The 21,820-nt window shown below is 41.7% G+C and overlaps 1 protein-coding gene across 1 annotated transcript in view; it reads right to left on the bottom strand.

The window, feature by feature from the left end:
- Window positions 1-21,546, bottom strand: part of LOC138986475 (serine/arginine repetitive matrix protein 3-like) — an 80,745-nt gene extending 59,199 nt beyond the window's left edge. Inside the window, exons 1-3 of the mRNA XM_070366558.1 lie at window positions 21,441-21,546; window positions 19,742-19,923; window positions 17,727-17,846 (exon numbers count right to left, since the gene is read on the bottom strand). Coding sequence (XP_070222659.1) covers window positions 17,727-17,846; window positions 19,742-19,923; window positions 21,441-21,546 — 408 coding nt within the window. The remainder of the gene's footprint in view (window positions 1-17,726; window positions 17,847-19,741; window positions 19,924-21,440) is intronic.
- Between the last annotated feature and the right edge of the window lie 274 nt (window positions 21,547-21,820).

Genomic DNA, 21,820 nt, shown 5'->3' on the forward strand with positions numbered 1-21,820 from the left:
TACGCACACCATGAAAAAGAAAGAGAGTAGAAAGTCTTGGAGTATGAATGTCTAGTTACAGAGAACTAACCTTATCTGTCGGAAGGAAGTATGAAAAGATAAAAATGAAAAAACTTGGAAAGCTGACATACAGAGGAAGGGGAAAGGGACAAATGAAGAGAGAAGATTGTTCTGAAGTATATTATACAACAATGAAAACTTGTTTAGGGACTTTCTTGGTAGCCTTGTGGTTAGGATTCTGGGCTTTCAGCATTGTGACCCAGGTTCACTCCCTGGTCAGGGGACTGATATTCCACAAGTGCAGTGCGGCCAACAACGAAAATAATAAAAATTAAAAATCTCTTCAAAATTTGTTTTCCTTTTTTCCATCTTTAAAAAAAATTATTTATTTTTAATTGCAGGCTAATTGCTAAATGTGGATCTAAATAGTAAAATGGATAATTGTGCCATCGGCAAAATGGCGAACCTGCCCAATCCTTCAAGCTGTCCTACTTCTCATAGCAGAGACTTTATGCTCTCTTCATTCCCCTCACTCTGACCCTGTGTCCTCTGGCTGCCCAAAGCTTATTTCAACAGCTAGTGGCTAAGCCAGTACTTCCTCACAATGCCTCAGTTCTAGGCCATTCTCATCTCTCTTGGTCAAAATGTATCTGTTTGATACCCTGACCTGCTTAATATCTGTTTGATATCTGCCTGTTTGATATCCTGACCTGAGAATATTTTCATCTTATTCATCTTAAAAAGAATATTTATGAAATGTGGCTGTCTCTCTACTTGGAGTTGCAAGTAGAGATATTTTGGGAGCAGAGGCCACCTCACACCCTCAAATATCTGGTGGAAAGCCAACAGTTTTTATCTAAATCAGGTAACCACAGTGACCTTACATTTCCTCATCTGTAGAATGGAGCTAATAATACCCTTCATTTCTATTACCTTTGACAACACTCTCACACACATTTACCTGTTTGATTCTCAAAGCCACTCTCTGAGGTAAGGGTTATCTCTCCAGCCTACAGACAAGGAAACTGAAGCTCAGTGAGGTGAAGTAACTTGTCCTGGTATAATTTATGAAAAGGCTAGTGCGGAAGGAGAGGAGCCAGCTAGCCAAGACAGTGAATTGATTTGTGATGACAGAAGCTGCCCAGACTGTGGTGCCTGGTACAGGAGCCACATAGCTGTGCGGAGGCAGTATGAAATCAAGGTTGTACATATGGGCTTTGGAGTCATAGACACATAGGTATGAAACCTTGGCCCTGCCTCACTTTACCTGGCATCCCTGCAGCAGGTCACCCTCTCTGAGTCTACATTTCCTCATTTGGAAGATTCAGATTCTTCCCTTAAGGAGATATTGTGAGGATTAAGTGAAACACTGAGTATACTGTGCTTAGTATAGTGCAGAGCACACGAGAAACAAGCAAAAAAATCTGGAATCTTCTGGAATGATGAGTGGTAGTAATACTTAGTACATGTGCTAGCCCACCACATGAAGTCCACTGGCCCAAAAGTAGAGTCAGCTGCTCGTAAGGAGGCTGTAGGCAAACAGAACCAAACATAGTTGACACAAGGAAAGAAAGAGAAGCCTAGTCAAGGCTGCCTAGGACTAGGTTGCAGTTTCCTTAGAACAGTGGTTCTCAAGCTTGAGCCTGTACTAGAATTACCTGAGGGACTTGTTAAATGACAGAGGGCTGGGTCTTATTCCCAGAGTGTCTGATTCAAAAGTTGAGGATGGGGCCTGAGAACTGGCAATTCTAATGAGTTCCCTGACCTTGGAAGCCCACTTTGAGAATCATTGTCAAAGAACGAAGAATCCTGTCCAGTTCTAAGCATCCGAGTCTCCTTGCTTTTGTCTCCTCTTTCTGTCTTAATAAAAAATTCACCTGAAAAATGCCACCCTTATTTCTGGTAGACCAGAGGGAATTGCCTGTAACTGAGAGCTTAGGCAATCAGAGGACTGTTGGAGACCAGGGATGGTGGTGGCAACGACTGCCCCAGATAGAGGATGGAGAGAACTCTTGCTGCTGCTGCTGCTGCTGCTAAGTCGCTTCAGTCGTGTCTGACTCTGTGCGACCCCATAGACGGCAGCCCACCAGGCTCCTCTGTCCATGGGATTTTCCAGGCAAGAGTACTGGAGTGGGGTGCCATTGCCTTCTCCGAGAGAACCTCTTACAGCAGAACAAAGGTCAAGACTCAGATGAAAAGGAATCGGAGACAGCTGTGATTACAGAGCCATTCCCAGCTTGGATTTTCCCTCACAAGCTTTTTCTTGCCTAAGCTTTTTATCCCTTTTATAACTACAACTGTATTGGGAGGAATGGGGAAACAATCACTGTATTTTTTTTCTGAGCATTTCCTACTCCCTTGTTGTATTCTTTGTTGACCACAAGGCCAATACGAACTTGGAGAGCCTAGAGCAGCATGCACAGATTGTGGCAGCCAGAGTAAGAAGTTTAACAAAATTAGAGATCTCTCTTGAAGTAAAATATGTGCTATGTGCTCTGTATCATGTTACAGCAAATTCAAAAACCAAGGGCTGTGTTCCAAGTCACTGCCTGGCAGTTGTCAGTAACAAAGCCTCTGCTACCTGTTAAACACAGTTAATGAAGTAGTCTGTATTTATAAATCAGAGGATTTGTCTTTGAAAATAGTAACCTAATAGAATGAAAAAGATAGATCGCCTTGGATTTAGACTTCTGAATTACAAATCATCTGTCCCATGAATTTGAAGGAGGTGTAAGAAACTTGTGCTCTTACATATTGAGAATATATAGTTCTACTGCAAATCTTAGGAAAATGAAACAGGAATAGGAACCTCTGCTAGAATTCTAAGAATGTAAGCTTCTTCAGCTGTTGATGCAGAGACTATGGATTCCATATACAGTGTCTGGGCTTGTTCAGTGCCTTAAACTATCAAGTATTTGCCTGTACCAGCCTACCCACATTGCATGAAAACGGGTCTCCCTCATTCTTTGAGAATTCGTGGCTGCTGTCCTGAACCATTCACCCCAGCTTATCTCATACTCATTCTTACCTCTTCCTCAGTCCGCTCTAATGTCTGACCTCGTGATTCATTTTTTCCTCTTAGGAACTAGCACTTGGTATACTTCTCCAACTTGAACCTTTTTGAAGTCCTCTTTGGCCAGTTACCAGCTTTGCGACCCCATGGACTGTAGCGCACAAGGCTCCTCTGTCCATGGGATTCTCTAGGCAAGAATACTGGAGTGAGTTGCCATTTCCTTCTCCAGGGGAATCTTCCCAAAGCAGAGATCGAACCCTGGTCCTCCTGCATTGCAGGCAGATTCTTTACTGTCTGAGCCACCAGGGAAGTTCTGACTAACGCTTGGTCAATTATCAGATTCTCTACTTGACTAGACTGCTCTTGGGATCCATGAATGAGTGCTGCATGGGGACCAACCCATTCCATAGGACGTTTATCCAGGCCCCCATGAAAGGTACCCCTGTGCCATACACCACATCCGGAGAACAAAACTCAGATATGAGAGATTTGTGACTCCTTGATACTGCTCTCAGAAGGAACAGAAAACAAATGGAAGGGAAAGAATTTGATTGCCCAATCATTAGATACAGAAGAGCCAACTGAATTTCTCTATTATTTATAGTACATGAGGAAGAAAAGTGATGGTTTATTTAATAGTTCTGACTTCTCAGATGTGAAGAATTACTATTTCCCCCTTCTTCATACTCACCTCCCCACAACAACCCACCAATGGACTGATTGCCAAAACTTACTGATTCTACTCTCTATGATGTCTCTTGAATCCATCATCTCTTGCCTGAGCTATTTGCAACAGTATGCTAATAACTGGTCTCCCTGCGGCCAATGTTTCTTTCTCTCCTGGTTCCACTCTCCCGTGTCCCTCATCCCCTGCCAATCCATTCTCCACACTTCCACCAAAGTAACATTTCTAAAAACACAGATCTGATCCTGTTACTCCTCTTCTTAACACTTTGATTCCCATATATGTATCTGATTGTTATTGTATACTTTTGATTCTAGTTTTCTATAACAGAAGATAGACTCTTCTAATTATGACAAGAATATTGGTCTACCATGTATTGTACTTTAGAGTGTTTTCACAACTATTACATGGTTTTTGAAAATTATTCCTATGATTTAGGTATTATTTATTTCTATATCTGAGGAGAAAGTATAACATTTTATGTATCAGTGGTGCATAGTATGCAGTGGACACATTAAAAATTAAATATGTGTTGGATCTATTTGGTTGAGTTGACTAGGTGCTCTTAAAGAAAAGTCAAACTTTCAGTTCCAAAGAATCAATTTGTTAAGTCTTATTCAGATGCTGACAAATCTCAGTTGTTTAGAGCATGCAATTACTGAGGTCAAAGTTGACGGTTCAATTCCCATTTGTTTAAGTTAGCCTCATTCAGTTTCATGGACATAGTCTATAACCCTAACCTCAGCCAACTATTTCACAATTGCAGGTCCCAATGGAACATGAGTAACAGAATATGGATAAATCTACACGATGCCTCCAACCCTGTTACTTGAAAACAAATATGATGGTAACTCCTCAGGGTTATATAGATTTTTGTATATGCAGTTATACAAAGAAATTTTGGTGATAATCATCTAGACAAAGAGACAGTATGATTTTCCCAAATGATACTTTGAGGACCCTAGAGGATGCTCCATAAATATCTCATTCCAATAGTAGTTTTCTAATTATACAATTCCTGTCTAAATGCTAGTTTCATCTCTATTGATGACTCTGGTAACAATTATTAATGTAGCCTCAGATAAACCCTGTAATAATTCTACTTATTAATTTCTATATTCTCTCTGGAGTGAATAGCAAAATATTGTACATATCATATTAGCTTTCTCATTCACAGAGAGGTGATGAGCATCAGGCTCAACCTTCTGTACCCATGACATCACAAACTACCTATGTGGTAGCATTATGGAGACCCTGATCTGAAATTTTCTTGTTTCCTCTTATTTACTCTAGGTTAAGGCACAAATCCATTGTTGTCAGTCATTAGCACCCAGGTAGAATTACTTTATCAGATCCTTTCCACTAACATGTAATTAAAAGAGGTGCCTTAAGGAAGACACCTGACTGGCATATTTTGATGGGAAGATAGTAGTCCATATTCCAAGGTACAGGATGGGACACATAGGGGTGAAGTAGGGATGGTCCTAGAAGAGAAAAGAGAACAGTACTGTAACAAAAGCCTGTCTTATGTCCACATTTGGCTTTTAGTCAGCAATAATAATAATACATGAGATGGTATTATATAAACAGCATCTCATAGTGATTCAGAAACCAAGTTCTGATATCGGACAGACTTGGGTTCAAATTATAATTCTGCCATTTTCCAGTTGTGTGGCCTTAGACAAGTTTCCTAATTATTCTGAGCTTCAAGTTGCTGATCTTTGAAGGTAACAATAGTACCTATCATACAGGGTTGCCTTGAGAATTAAATGCGATAGTTCATGTAAAGCACTTAGTGGAATTTCTGAGACATACTAATGATCAAGAAATGTTAGCTATTACTATATATAAATTTAAAATTAAGGTTGCTTATTCTCAAGTATGTTTAATATATTCTCAATTGGAAGGCTACTTTTAGTGGAGTCAGATTTATGCCACCTCAAAATAAAAACTCTATAAAATGTCTCTGATGCTAGAAATAAACCTGATGAAAATGACACAAGAAATAAGCCCAAGAAATATATGAAGACAGGAGGATCCCTATGTTCCAACAGAGACCTGAAAGCTATACTTTAGAAAGATGAGGTCTAATCCAATGTATAGACTGGACACTGGAATTAGTACCATGAGAACTCAGAGCAGGGTAGAAGGACAGCAGATGTAACAAAGCTGGGAACAGAAGCCAATGTTACTTATTCACCTAGAAACTGTGTAAGTTATCTGGTCAACCTGTAGTTTCCCTCAAAAACACAATTTAGAAGAAGAGAATGAAGATACAATTCCTTCCCAGATAGGAGTTTGAGGGCAAGACATCACTGATGATCAATTGAAAGGTCATGCTTATTATTATTTAGTAAACTTTTAATTGACAGTTCAGAGAAAATAACATTTATGTTTGTGTCCTCCTTGAGCCGGAGGACATTGCTCCTTGTTCAAAATCTGCTGATTAGCTGGCATATACAAATGTCAAATCACCAAGTTACAGCTGTTGCTTTTTTAGGACATAAACAAAGAGTCCGTACCTATGTGACTAAAAGCAGACCAAAGTACTAGGTTTGATGGAATGTTAAAAGTATGGCTGTTAACTGTCCCCTGCATAATAACTCCTGACAGCCATTTCCTGCTTGGCAGCATGGGGGGAGGGTGCTGGAGAGTGTGGATGACTGACTTATCATCTTGACTCGTCATTATGACCTGAATGATCCCTTCTGCCTACCTGTCCCGAACAAGCAACACTTTCTTTCATTATGGAGACAGTGTCAGTATCTGGTTCTAAGGGGAAAGGTCATGATTTTGTTTTGTTGGATTCAAGAAATGTGAGTTTTTGAGTCAACAGAAGAACAAGTAACATTTGTATATGGTGCCTTCCAGCATATAAAGCATATTTTCATACATGACTTTATTTAATTCCTATAATAGGTATATGATGTAAGTCATAGCTATTTTTGCTTCTACTGTGAGAACACTGAGTTTCTAGGGTAAAGAGACTTGTCCTAAACCTCATAGCTGTTAAGTGATAAACATTTCAACATTGATTCCAACTTCTAGGCTCTTGACATGCCACCCTAATTTTCATTAACACTATCTCCATCTACCAGGGTTCCTGGTCTATAATCCTTGTGTCTGACTTTTCCTTCAAACCCTTTCTTCTACTAGTCATGAGCTGCTATTAATTTTACCTCCACAGTGCTTCTCAAATCTACCCACTATTTATGGCCCTAGCCCAAGCCACCATTGTTTTTTATCTGGATTATTGCAGTAGTCTCCTAACTGGTCTGATTGTGATTTTCTGCTCTGTCCTACGTATTGCTGCTAAAGTGGGCTGTTTAACAGGGGGACAGATGGGGGAGGGAATAGTTAAGGAATTTGGGATGGACATGTACACACTGCTATATTTGAAATGGATAACCAACAAGGATCTACTGTAGAGCACAGGGAACTCTGTTCAATGTCATGTGGCAGCCTGGATGGGAGGGGAGTTTGCGGGGGAATGGATACATGTATATGTGTGGCTGAATCCTTTTGCTGTACACTGAAACCATCACAACATTGTTAATCTGCTATACTCCAATATGAAAGTAAAAATCTCTAAAAAATAAAGTGGAGTGGACTATTTAAAAGTGTCAATCTGAATATGACACTCATTTGGTCAAAACTCATCAATGGCTCCTCACCTTCAGAATGAAATCCAAATTCCTTAGTTTGGCCCTGCCTCGTCCTTTTCTTCCTCTCCTTTTCATATACCCTATGTTCTGGCTAGAACTAGCTCTCCTCTCCTTCTTCTCCTTGAATCTCTCATGACCTTTCTTATTTCTGGGTTTTTTATTTTATTGGAAAAATCTCTTCCTCCTGTTGCCTACTTTATTATGTGGGAAGAGCCTGTAACAAATGTCTCCAGCGACATTTTCTAACCCTGACATAGTCCTTCTGTTCACCTTCATATAAACTCCTGTTATGGCATTTAATAACTTTAGTAATCATTGATTTACATGTTCATCTGACCCACTGGACTCTGAGATAAGGGCCAAAGACTTGTCCTGTGAAACATATACCCAGCTTTTTTGCTTTCCACAGTGTTTGGAACATAGTAGGTAGTAAAAAAAATGTTTTTTACACGTAACTCATAATCAATGATTAATTATCTACCATATGCACAACTCTGTGACATGTGGGAAGGTACTAGGTCCAAGCCTTACTGAAAAGAGGAGAATTACACAATTCCTTTTGCCAAGAAGCAACATAAGACATTTTATAATTGAGATATTGTGTGGCACTGACTAAAAGTCTCCAGCAGTTTAGAAGAAGATTTGAAACTAGGGAGGCACCCCTTTCCTGTAGAAATGATGATTACTTATGAAGGGCCAATAGTAATTGAATATTTGCCATCTGGCAACTGTCACAGTACTCATTGTAAATCAGATTTAATAAACCCAAGTCCTTTTAAAAGGTGAAGGTGTTTTGTGTTATTTAAGGAGAAATATCATCCCCTGGGAGACTGACTCAAGGAAAGTACTCAGAAACTGAAACTAAATTCCTCCAAGTGTTAGGAGGCAGAATTCTACCTGTCTGGGATGTGACACGGTTGGAATACCTTCTTTAAGGCAATTCAGATTCATTCTTTTCATCGAAGAGAAGAAAGCACATTTGCTTTTCATTTAATGAGTCCAAGTTTGAATAAATCAGGATGGACATTTGGTGTTGCCCATTGGGCACCCCTTCCTGGGTTAGCACTGCCAAGTCTCCACTTACACTCAAACAGAAAGTGATGCCAGTGGTTTTCCTGTCTATGGCTTGCACCCGCTGTGATACTCTGGCATAGACTGCGTAAATGTTTCCCTCCATTATCAGTTAGCTAACTGCGAAGCTTCATGTCTTCCCTCAAGAGTGATCTTGAATAGCCCCCAACCACCACTGCATAGAGTTGGAAATTGTTGTTTCCATTGATAAATGTGGGGCCTTAAGTGTTTTCCCAGTAAAATTGAAGTAAATCCAAATTTTCTTTAAAACATGTGCATTGTGGAGCTCTAAATGAGAGATGTTATTCAAGAAAACCAAATCAATAAGCTTCATTGAGTATTCGATATTTGTAAAGCCCTGTGCTTATTGCTGTGTGGGACACGTGGACGCATAGACCAGATTCCTTGCCCTTAAGTTGTTTAGTTAGGTGGTCGAGGGACCCCTTAGCTAGATCATGAATGGGAAGAAGAGGTGACGTTGACCCTTAGTTGGTATGTTATGAAGTTATTAATTGAGGCATTTAAAGAAAACTTACAGAGCAGACAAGCTATGATAGGAGAATGTAGGCCAGGGGGAAGAGATTGGCTAAAGAATTAAGTAAGGAAAAAGGCAGATTCAAAGTGAGGATCCTAGAGGCATGATGGTGAGTAATGCCAGGCAGAATCTCCTAAGACAGAAAAGTGCATGGGACAGTTCATGGAGAGAGCAAGGCCTGTGCTGTGGGCTGGATGGAGTAGGAGGTAAAAAGCAAAGGTCATAGAGCAGAGTAGTCAGAGTGTGCCAGTTGTGTTGATGATGAAGGCAGAGACTGCATACATAGAAGTGGGTTCTACCAGAAGCAAATAGGGCTCAAACAAAACAGAGCCCTATAGACCTCCAGAAACCAGAACGAGAACCAAAGATAATAGCTCCATCCTGGACTGGTGGGTGGAAGTACAGTGAACCAACCTGAATCCCATCACACTATGAAAAGGCCCATGATTAGAAAAAATGCCAGGTGGTGGATCTGAATAGAATCCACCTGTGCCTTATATCTGTTCAAACTAAGCCTTGTGAACTGTACCTGCGAGAAACTTTACTGGTATAAAGTATGGAGCTTGGAATGTCTTTATACTGGAGGAAGCCTGAGTTATAAATTACTTGTGCTGGTCCTCCGTGGATAAGATGAGCAGAGGAATAGTACTGGAAAACCTGGACAGTCTGGAGAAAATGGAGAACTTACAACTCCAAGTAAAGAAATCTCCAGCCCCATTGTACATGGCATCTTAAGAATATGAGCTATGTCAAAGTGGGGGAAGTATGCCTGAGATTCTAAAATTCCCACCACTAGATTCTATCTTTCATGGCCTTGAGGAAACAGGGTTTTTCCACTGAACTAAAATACTGTTACCTTGGAGTTGCTGTTGTTCAGTCACTAAGTTGTGTCTGACTCTCTGTGACCCCATGGACTGCAGCGTGCCAGGCTTCCGTGTCCTTTACTATCTCCTGGAGTTTGCTCAGATTCATGTCCCTTCAGTCGGTGAAGCTATCTAACCATCTCATCCTCATACCTTGGAGGGATGACCTTTATCTGATTCATTTGTTTTGTCTCCATTCTTTCAACAAACATCGAGGGCCTGATACAATGCTAGGAGTACACATATTTATAAAACCTAATCCCCCCCTTCCAAGAAGCTCACAGTTTAGCTGTGCTTAGGGCCTTGTGTGAGGATGGTACAGGGAAGTTCGTTTCATGAAGAGTTTAGGTGGAATGAGGTTACATGAGAAAGTGGGAGTGGGGGTGGGGAGGGGAGGGAGACAGAAAGACTGTGCAGGCAGCTAGTAAAAGTTCAGGGCCTGGAGCTCCGTGGGGGTTAAAAACCAAAGCGTCTGGGGAGGAAGGAGAGGATCAAAGCAGAAGATAGGCTGGGATGGGAGGATGGTAAATTCTGTGGATGGAAGACAGATAACAAAGCCTGTTAAGAAGAGAGAGAACCAAGCCAAAACTGAAACTAGGAGAAACTAAGTTTTCTAAGTTTTTGATGGATAGAATGTCTTATTTCAATATAATGCCTCTAGAGTGTGTGTGCATGTGAGAAGGAGAGAGAGACAGACAGACAGACAAGGAGACACAGACCAAGAGAGAACTTGAGATTCTGTCAACCTTTTTAACCATTGGTACAGGGTGGAGACTGTAACCACTAAAACAAAAGCAACTAGACCAGTGAGCCTAAATTGAACTTTAAAAAAGAGGAAGTGAGGAAAGTTTGTTTGTGAGCTCTGGTGGCAGGAAATCCTGTGACTAACCTTATTTCACACATCTCAGATTATTCAAAGGGATCTGAACTTTCTTAAGATCAGTAACTTAAAATGGAAGGGACTGTCTCAGAGGCTCTGATGTCTGAGAAGAGCTGACCCCTTGCTAAGCAAAGTAATCCAATTTAAGTTGCCCTTCACTGTGTGAAGAGAGGCTTCAGGGAACATGCCTCCCTGGTCTTTCCAATCAATAGTGCAATGCAGCATTAACAAATAGAATTCAGCTCTATTGGAAAAAAAGCCAATATATTGGAAACAAAATCAACAGGTTACCCTCTTTTTACTTGTAGAAATATTTTTCTAGGGCTGAAATCAACCACCATGTACGTGCTCTAATAATTTTCAGTAGCCCTGGTGGAAGTTTGGACTGTGGTGAGGGCTGCAGGGGAGTTGAAGAGTTGGTGAGGAGGGGAAAGGCTGATGGTCAGGGTGAGGCAATTACAAAACAACAAGCATCCAGGCAAGTGACGACATGTCCTTCTGCGAGGGCACAATAATAGAAAGGAGCTCCTCTGCTGGGCTGGGCCATTAGCAGGGAGAGTAAGGGTTCCAACCACCTGGAGCTTTCATTTCTGGCTGAAGGTGCAAGTAGCGAGTACTTCTTGCTGAAGTAGCAAGAAGGGGGTCTCAGACTTATCTTTCATCAGCCGCAAGTGAAAATGTACCTCAGGCAAACGCTGAAGCCCTTGGCTATTTTGTATTCCAGAATAGTACATAAAGCACGCTCAGTTTTCAGAAGACAATAAAAAAAAAATTAAAGTGTGCAAATTGTTGACAATACATGCTGAGGCCTGCCACGGATCAGGCCAACTGCATTTTCTAAATCCAGTGGGACCCTCGTTATAACACATCATATCACTGCTCTCCCCTTGGAGTCCCCGGGATTCTCACCAAGAGTCTAGTCCCTCTTTCAAACAGCATCATGTATCCAGAGGAGCACAAACCATCTTTCCAACCTCCTGTCCGGGCTCTGTAGCTCTGTGGGGGATGTGCCTGTCTCTACAGGCAGCTGAGCCTTAGTAAAGGTCAGAATCCTATTTACAGGCCTGACTTGCCATTTCGCTCATGGACTGATGAGGGCAAGGTTCTTTCTGTTCTGTCTGAAATCATTTGGGGGAACCTGCTGTGTTCAAAGAATGCAAACAAAAGGCAGGATGAATAAATAAGTTAGATATTTGCAGGCACATGCTGGAAACCAGGCCTCCAGCTGACAGACATACTGGTGGACACCTCTTGGGGCCCTCTGCCTCCTTATTAGGTTCACACTGGCCAGCCACCAGACCTGAGGGGCCAGGTCAAGGTTGGAGACCCCAGTAGGCTGAAATGAGTACTCCCAGCTGGTCTGGGGAGCACACCTGGAGGCTGGGGCTGGAATTACGTCTGCACCTGGTTCAGGCAGGGTTCAGGAATCTGAGACAAGAGCCAGGCAGATGCCAGGCAGATGCCAAGACATGGGGGAGGGGGATATCCCAGGCCAAGGGGAAACTGCGAACAACAGCAAAGGGGCTGGAAGGCACGGAGCACTTCTGAGAACAGGGAAGATCTTTTGTCAGTGCCCAGAAATTTAGGAACCCGAGGACCTAGAAATCAGATCAAACTCCAGGACCTAGGGGAACACCTTGAAAATTGTCCAGGGCTTCGGAGGTGACGGGGTAGGGGTAGGGGGGTGGGGGAGTGTTAGAGGACAGGGAGGTCAAAGAAAGAGCTTCTCATCACTGACTTCAAAGGGAAGAAACCAATGGCCTCAAATCCTGGTGATTGGGTTGATTATAGTTTTAAACTTAGGCAAGGGCCTTGGGCCTGGAAACCAGTAAGGAAACTTGGGACTCAGTTCAGTCCATTTATTGAAAGCCTACTATGTGCAAGGGCCTCTGCTAAGTTCTGAATCAGGAATGTGACAATTTGGAACTCAATAGCCATATCAAAAGTGTAAACCGTGCCCGACTTGACAGTGTCAAAAAGCCAAGTATAGGGCTTCCCTGGTGGTGCAGAGGATAAGAATCTGCCTGCCAATACAGGAGATATGGGTTCAGTCCCTGATCTGGGACGATCCCACAGGCCGCAGAACAACTAAACCTCTGTGCCACAATGATTGACCCTGCACTCTTGAGCCCAGGAGCCACAATTACTGAGCCCTATACTGCAACTGCTGAGCCCGTGCGTCCTAGAGCCTGTTCTGCATAGCAAGAGAAACCACCACAATGAGAAGCCCATGCACCACAGCTAGAGATGAACCCTGCTCACCATAGAGAGAGAAGCCCACACAGCAATGCAGACCAAGCACAGCCAAAAAAAATAAATATAATATTGACTTTTTAAAAAGCCCAGTATATGGAATGTACAGACCTGATTGTGATGTGCTTTTGACTCATTGTGAATATGACAACTATAATTTATAATTCCCAGATCAGACACATGAAAAGGATTTTGTCTCATGACTGAATTTATTTACATAAAGTTGTTATAAATTATTCTAAGGTTGAAATATTAAATCACATTTAGTTCTGCATTTTACAATTGGTCATTGTTTAAAGTAATAAACACGTGAAGAGAAATATAATAGACAGTAAGAAAAATGTGTATGAGTGAGAAGCAAAGAGGTAAATTAGAAAATGCAAACACTTTGGAATAGAAAAACATGATTTCAAATCCTGTTTGTACCATTTACTAGCTTCTGATCTTGGAAGCATTATTCAACCTTTCTGTGCCTCATTTTTTCTCATGGGTAAAATGGGAATAAAAAATAATACCTATAAGAATTATTGTGAGGATTAAATGAAATAATGTACATAAAACATTTAGCAAACTGTCTATATGTAAGTACCCAAAAATGACGGTTTTTATTTTTGTTGTTGATTTTGTCATTCAGCTATTGTTGAAACTGTTACAATGTATTTAGCTTGTTTCAGAAATATTTATCCTTAATATTTAAAAAAATTTTTCAAATAAATCATGTCAAGCATTTCTGTATTCATTTGGATTATTCAGAGAAAGTTTATGTTTTTAGTAATTAGGGATGGCTTTTTTCATTCCCTTAATTTGCCAATATTTGAAAGTGACCCTTGATCCCACCATTCCTACTTCATAGTAAAATGAAGATTTTCCACATTTGTTACATTTAGAAGATTAATATTCTCAAGAGGAAATTATTTAAGTACATTATACTATATCAGATCTATAGTTACTTTCTCTATATCCTGTTTGGCTGATAAGTACTCAATAGGATATGACATAAGATCCAAAGGTTCATTATATAAATTATTTTAACATAAAATAGCAAAAACACTTTGGGAAAGATTCTGTCTCATTTATGGTTCTTTATTGACTGACTCAAGGATAATCATGGACTCTTAGTTTAGTTTCTCTAGGAATCAGATCCTGAGACAAGGAATTGAATGAAAATGGTTTGTTTGGAATTGCAGGTAACAATTGTAAGGGAATGGGATAGCTGTAAAAAGAAAAAAAGGCAGTCAATAAAGAGTATGCTGTTGATTAGCAATATTGTTAGTTTCAGGTGTACAGTGAAGTGAATTTACAATATTGTGTTAGTTTCAGGTATACAGTGATATATGAATACATATACATATATCTTCTTTTTCAGATTTTTTCCCATATAGATTATTATCAAATACTGTAAATCAACTATACATCAATAAAATTTTTTTTAAAAAAGAGTATGCTATTAAGCTGGCTAACATAGTGGTGGACTAATACTTAATCATATAGGGAACCTCTGGAAAACGGTGCAACACATTTACCTCAGAATTATCCCACCCAAGAGGCAAGGGAGCTGAAGTAGTTATACACCAACTTATGGGCCACATCTTACCTCTCCTGGAATTCACTGGCATTTTTTAAACTGTTGCATGTATAGGCAGCATAGAGATCTATAGTTCTGGGAAAAGAGCCCTCGAGCAGTCATGCAGATACTGGCAGTTGAAACTCAGCGCAAACACATGGAAAGGACCGAAGGACATAGGAGGAGTTCCAACAACACCTGTTTATCAAGGGACGCTCACAGCTCAAATAGACTTTTATTCCATGAGATGCAAGGCTGCTGGGCTAAGGTTTGGTCTAAGCTCTGATTCTGATTCTGGCTATCTTACTCTGTTGCCTTAATCTTTTAATCTGCTTCCCACTGACTGACATGTATTTTCTTGCTACCAGAGTAAATATCTAACAACTGAGGATGAAAGGACTCAAACTGAGAGAGAGACGAGGGAGAGAAAGAATAGAGCTGATACCTGTCTAGCTTCATGGAAGCAAGCGATTGTCTGGAGAGGAGATCCCATGAGAGACTCAGACTCTTGAACTCCTAAGACGATGTCCTAAAATGTGAGGATTCTATTGCTATGCTACTTCTCTTCAGTGTGGAAGTGGGGTGCTGGGAGAAGAGAGAAGTTGGTCAACATTTATTAGGATTTGTCTTCCTAGGGTCTAGGTTGGTAGCTTTCACACTGCGCTCCTGGATATAGCAGACATTTGCCATAGTCTGGCTATCAGCACCCTCTTGATAGTTCTCCAGCCTCCTCTTGAGGAATTTCTCATTGTGTGTGGTCCCAGTAGCGGCAAGTAGTGTTTACTTTTCATTGTAGTATCCCAAGGGCCAGAACCTTGCTCATCACAGCTCTTTGGAGCCATGGGGGTAGACATGTAACTGTCAGAAAAGTCCTAGAATTATTTAGTACAACTGTGGAAGACTTGGGGTGTATGATAGCAACTGAAGTGAAATCAGAAGTTGAAAGAACCTTCTTTACTTATAAGTAGAATGTTTCAAAGTTAAACAGTAAGGGTCATCTGGACAGTTTCATCACACTGGGAAAAGGAATGGCGGTGGTGGGGGTGACAGCTACTAGTCACTGAATATCTACTCTGGGCTACACACCTCACGTGGGTGATATTTATCTTTACCAATTCTGTGGGCTCAGTGCTATTATTACTTCTCCGTTTTTCAGAAAATGGAAACTGAGGCTGCGGGAAATTATGTAACTTGCCAAGGATCATAGAGTGGCATGTGGGGTTTAACTCCAGTTCTGTCTGACTCCAGAGCTGGAGCTCTTTACCGTCATGCTGGGCTGCTACTGCCCGTAGCCAGGAATTCAAATACGTAGTTGGAATGGACTTTGCTGAAACATGAACAGAAAGTAGAAAGGAGGGCACCATTAAATTAGCTGACCGCAGAGTGTGACCTGGGAAGGGAGGCTGTTGTGATCAAATCATATGGTCATGATTCAAATGAAATGGGAGGTACTGAGTGATTGGAGGTTGCAGGGAGGGTGAAGAACTGGTTAAGTGACTACAAAGGAGTGATCGAGATAGATGTGATTAGAGATGGAGAGTGCTGTTTCAATAGTAGTATGTGCTATTCTGTGACTTACGTGGATTTAAAAGAGCTAGCTTCTCTATCTACTGCTATTATCTTCTTCAACATTCTGTTGATTTCCTGATTTTATAAAACCCACTGGAATCTTGACCTCATAGCTTTCTTCTCCTCCTAGTTACTCACATACAATTTACACTATGCTTAAATCTCTGTTTTTACACATCCTCATAATTATGAGTTCCTGATAATTCTGATAATGATTTGGAGTGTGTGTATGTGTGTGTGGTGTTTGTTTGCATACATGTCTGCATGCTTGCTTGCATAGTATGTTCCACTTTATTTCTCTTTCATTTCATATAATCTCTTTGATAGGGAAGTTCCATCCAAGAATGCTCAGTTCAAATATATAAGATATTGCATGCTTGAGGAGCTCAAATAATGATGATTTACATATTTCAAACATAAAAAGTGAGCTTAAGATTCCTCTCTTGTCTAAGAATGTCTAAGGGTTTAGAGGAGCTATTTTTGAGTGTGCAATGATAATATGAGAATTATAGCTTTATGCTGGGTTGTGCAAGTGCGTGTGTGTGCATGCACACACTCATCCATGAGTACATGTGTGTATGCTTCTCCCCATCCCTGTACTTTGCTGTGATTGAAACATCACAGAGTAATCACCAGCACAACGCTGGCAGATACCCTGAGGGCTACTAGTAGCATGATATTTTCAGAGCTGTGAAAAAGAAACTTGAGAAATCATATTGAAAAAAATCTTTTTTTAATCTCCTTAGGCCTTAGGGGTTATGATAATAGGGACAGATATAAAATTCACGTAGGTGTCTAACCTCGGCATAAATTGAAGAGGAGAGACTCAGTATTCCTCCGTCACTCATACTCCTTACAAACGCTTCCCAGGATCCCTTGTTTACATTAGTTGTTGGGGAAATGTGTTTTCACACGAGGACAGGGAGGGTTGGAGAACGAGTGTGTGTTCAGGTGTCTTAACAGCTGTGTGAGGGACATACTTGTTTGTGGAAGTCAGTTGTTTGCCAAGGTCCAAGACCCCTACCTATATCTAACTGGACCTCGCATCTACACTGTGGTAAGACTCCAGACTGAGGAGAATGAGCCTTGCAGGCTTGCAGACTGGCTAAACCTCAAATCAGAGGTTCATTATTGTTGAAAGAAACCATAGGATTTATCCAAATAATTGAGACAAGGGTCACGATGGGGACCAAATCCAATTTTTGATTTCAGGAACTTTGTGATGAGAAAGGTAAGAAACCAGCAGTCTTATTTGCATTAGGACACGAAGGCCTCCTGGAATGAATGGTGAAAGCTCTCAGCACAGCAGGCTTAAAGATGTCGACAAAGAAGGGGAGACAAAGACTGTTGCAACAAGGGGGGTTGACAGGAAATCACTTGAAAGTAGGAAAGGAGAGATCCTTGGGCTTATTCTTGTGACACTGGCTTTGAAGCATTGAGAAATGCACTAATGGGACTCTGGAAGGTGACCCTCACATGCTGTCTGGCCTGATCCTTCAGACCTTATTGCACGGCAAAGAACAAAACCCAGAGTAGTCAGGATACTTTGCCTCACACACAAGCCTATGTGTTAGAGAACAGATGAGGTTAGGCTGGTCAGGAGAGTGTTACTGAAGAAGGTATGGTACCTGTGTACAATGGAGTGTCACTCGCCATCTGCAGCAACATGGCTGGACCTCGTGATCGTTATACTGAATGAAATAAGTAAAAAAGGAGAAGTATCGTGTGACACCTGTTATATGAAGAATCTAAACCAAAATGATGCAAATGAACTTATTTACGAAATAGAAACAGACTCACAGACTTAGAGAATGAACTTATGGTTGTCAGGTGGGAGAAGGATGGGGGAAGAGGTAGGGAGTTTGGTGTACATAGATGTACACACTGCTATATCTTAAATGGATAACCAACAAGGACCTACTGTATAGCACAGGGAACTCTGTTCAATGTTATGTGCCAGCCTGGATGGGAGGGGAGTTTGAGGGAGAATGGATATATGTGTATGTAAGGCTGAGTCACTTTTCTGTTCATCTGAAACTATCACAACATTGTTAATCAACTATACTCCAATATAAAAAATTTTTTATAAAAGTTCTTCAAAGAAAGAGTGTTACTGAAAGAAAAATATGCTCTACGTTGGGGACTCCTGTAGTGGTTGTGGTGGTAGCAGCAGCGGCAATGGAGTTGTGACAATTGCATCAACAGAGTGCTGGGAGCAGTTACGGTCTGCCACTAATATTAAAAGCAATCACACTGCTTCTTGAGGCTTACTGTGTGGCAGACCACTTTCATACTTTATAATAATCCCATGTGGTAGATACTAGCTCATCTCCAACTTACACAGGAGAAAACAGAGTCAGATAGGGTATCTGGCACAGGGTCATGTTACTGTTGAGTGGCAGCCCCAATACAAAGATTTTAACCTCAAACCCCATGCTTTTAATCACTGAGCTATAAGGTCACAAGAGTTACCAAAAAGAACATGCACTTCCTGGTTTACTAGCCTTGGAGTTCCAGATCACTTCTGATTGGAAACTCGAAGCGGAGCTCATTGAAAGGCTGCTGTGACCCACAGAAGAGAGACAGCATGACTGGATCCTTCCTTTCTCTGGGATCGGCTTTGCCCACGTGGGAACTGAGGCCAGCGCAGAGCAGAGGTTCTCACCAGGGCTCGTACTGCCCTCTAGAAGAGGTTTTGAAAGTTTGCTGGGACAGGTTTGTCTTCTTACATATTTCTACCCAAGTCTTTACATATAGAAATAAATATTATTTTAGAATGAATAGTTTCCCCTCTTTTCCCTCTTTTTATCACAGGATGTTATTTTTTTATTTTTTAAATACATATGTAGATGGGTTGAATCACCTATGTTTTCCACTTCAGGATAACGGGAGGAGTAAATTTTTTTTTTCTTATTAGAAAGAAGCATTAGGTTAAGAACCACTGTTGTGGATGGTTTATAATGGTCCCCCCAGTTGTAATAGTCTATGTTCAAAATCAGTGTTGGGGCAAGTGAAGTCATGGAATGCCCAATATCAGTAGTATTGAGATGACCTTACAGCCAAGACCTGCCTCCCTGATATAGACGTACCTGGATTGCCTTCACCTAGGGCACCCTGCTGATATCGTTCTCTTGCCACCATTTGAGGTCACAGAAGTTGCTCCATGAAAGATCACATAGCTTTGGACTTTGGCCTCTTTGTTTTTCTCTCCAGTACAATCCTATGTCTACCATCACGAGGCTACAGGGAAGACAGTCTTCTTTGCTACTCTGGGCCAAAGGGACGGTCTAACAGAGGAAATCCATTAAAACACGTGCCAAGTGGGTCTCCTGAATCCTCAGTGTAGCTCAGGTTACACTGATTAGGTTCAGACCATAGACTTGCTGTGTTACTCGCTCCGCTCCTCTCACCCATAATGGTGGGCTGTTCCCTACTCCTCATTTACAGGACCTTCCTTCCTTTCATCCTTTCAGCCCCAGCCATAATCCTTGAGTTTCAGTCTGACTGCTCACTGGGCAGGCCGCTAAACTCGACCCCTCAGTTGTGTCATTCCAACGCTTCTGCTAGCATCTCCACAGGTCTCTTTTAGCCTGCCAGAGTCACCTACAAAGCCACTTCATCTCAGAAGGCCTTTCTGAACTACCCCTAGCTTGCTGGTCCCCCCAGTCCTTCCAGCCTGATCCAGTGAATCAAGATGTGACCTCTGTTTCTCTACACAGCATGTTTTCTCTCTGGTCTGATCTCCACTGAGTTCAGTCATCTTATCTCCATCATCCTCTGAAGCAGGGGGCTTCTTAGTTGTCTTACAGGTGATGAACTTGCTATCTAGGAAGTTTCACGAGAATAGGGGTATGTCTGTGATATCACTGTCATATAACCCTAACCTGCTAGCACAGATCCTGACATCTAGGGGGCACTCAATAAATGTATTTCAAGTCACCAGCTGACTTGAAGTCCATATGTGCACTTCCCATTAAAGGTAATGGTGGGGGGTGATTTTCCCCTGTAGTCCAGAGTTTAGGACTTAGCGCTTCCTCTGCATGGGTTTGATATCTGGTCGAGGAACTAAGACTCTGCATGCCATGCAGCGCGGCCAGAAAGTAAAAATAAAAAAATTAAATGTTTTTTAAAAAAGGTAATAGGGACCATGGTCTCTGCCTGGTCCCCAAATAACTATTGAATTTAGGATTTTCTGTAAGGAGCCAAGGATACTGATCAGCACTGGGACCTAGTCTGGTTCCCAAAAGGAGTCTAAATATCTCATGGCCTAAATCCACAACATTTTTGTCCTACATCCATTTCTAGAAAGTTCCACTCTTTTAAGGAATAGTTTGGTAAGGCCCACACCAAGCATTTTCAAGAAACAACTTGACTTAGTGGAGTCGGTGAGAAGGGGCACCCCTCCACTTCCATTCCTGTCTCTCCCAGGCTGGGAGTGAAGACGCTTAGACATTCACTGCCCCAGTCTTTCAGGGCTGCCCACAGCTTGGAATCCAGTTTCAATAGGACTCTCTAGTTAAAGTTTGGTTCAAGCCACACAGTGTCTTTTTCTCCTCAGAAAACGGGAAAATAACACTGGCCTATGTGTCACACATGAAAAGTGTTTGTCATGATGCTGTGAAAAACTATTTCCAAAGGTTGTCCAGGCTCTGCTGTCATCTCCACTCTTCCCCAGTGGCTGAGGAGGGTGGCCTGCACCCTCTGAAGGGTACAGCAAGCTTTCCTCCTGCCCAGGGCCCTGCTGGGATTGGTCGCATCCCCCTCACTCTGCTTCCTTGGAGCGTACCTACCTACAGGAAAATTAGGGGAACCAGTGGCCTTGGGCAAGGTAATTCGTGCTCTGGGCCTCAACTTCTGCATTTTTAAAATAAAAAAGTGGACCTATTGAGGTCACAGCTCCTTCAAAGAGACAATCTTGAGAACATATGAGCTTTGAAACAGATAAAAGCAGATTTCATTCACATTCTGCTACTCGGTGGCTGTGCAACCCTGAGCAAATCAATTAACATCTCAGCCTGTTTCCTTATTTGTAAATTAGAAATGAAGCGTTATTTCAGTAAATGAGAGAGCATGAAAGAAGACACCTAGCACAGGGCTTCCTGTTGTTGTTGTTAGTCACTCAGTTGTGTCTGACTCTTTTGTGACCCCTTTGGGCTGTAGCCCACCAGGCTCCTCTGTCCATGGAATTCTCCAGGCAAAATACTGAAGTGGGTTGCCATTCCCTTCTCCATGGGATCTTCCCGACCCCAGGGATGGAACCTGTGTCTCCTGCATTGGCAGGCAGGTTCTTTACCACTGAGCCACAAGGAAAACCTAGCACAGTGCCAGAATGTGGCAATTACTAGTTTCCTCCTCATCTCCCTTCCTTCTTTTGTCCCTTCTCTGGCCATGAGTTACTGTCAGTGGAATGTTTGGAACAAGCATGGTGATGCCACCTCGCTGTGCCATTGTCTAATGTCTAGACACTTAGAGTAAGGCTGCTTCCATTCTTGGTGGAAAGTGAAGAGGGAAGAAATGTTCCAGATCACAAGGAGATTGTCTTCTGGGAGCATCTGATCGTGGACCCCAAAGCATTAGCAGGATTCCTATCTCACTAAATATGCTTTCTCAGATACAGTATAATATATCCTCCTTTTAGGTGATCAAACCATAAGATTAGAATTTGCTCTTTCAGTCACTGGCATATATAAATTTGGGAGATTAGGATTCACTTTATTGACTG

Source organism: Bos mutus, chromosome X (assembly GCF_027580195.1).
Source record: "Bos mutus isolate GX-2022 chromosome X, NWIPB_WYAK_1.1, whole genome shotgun sequence".
NCBI lineage: Eukaryota > Metazoa > Chordata > Mammalia > Artiodactyla > Bovidae > Bos > Bos mutus.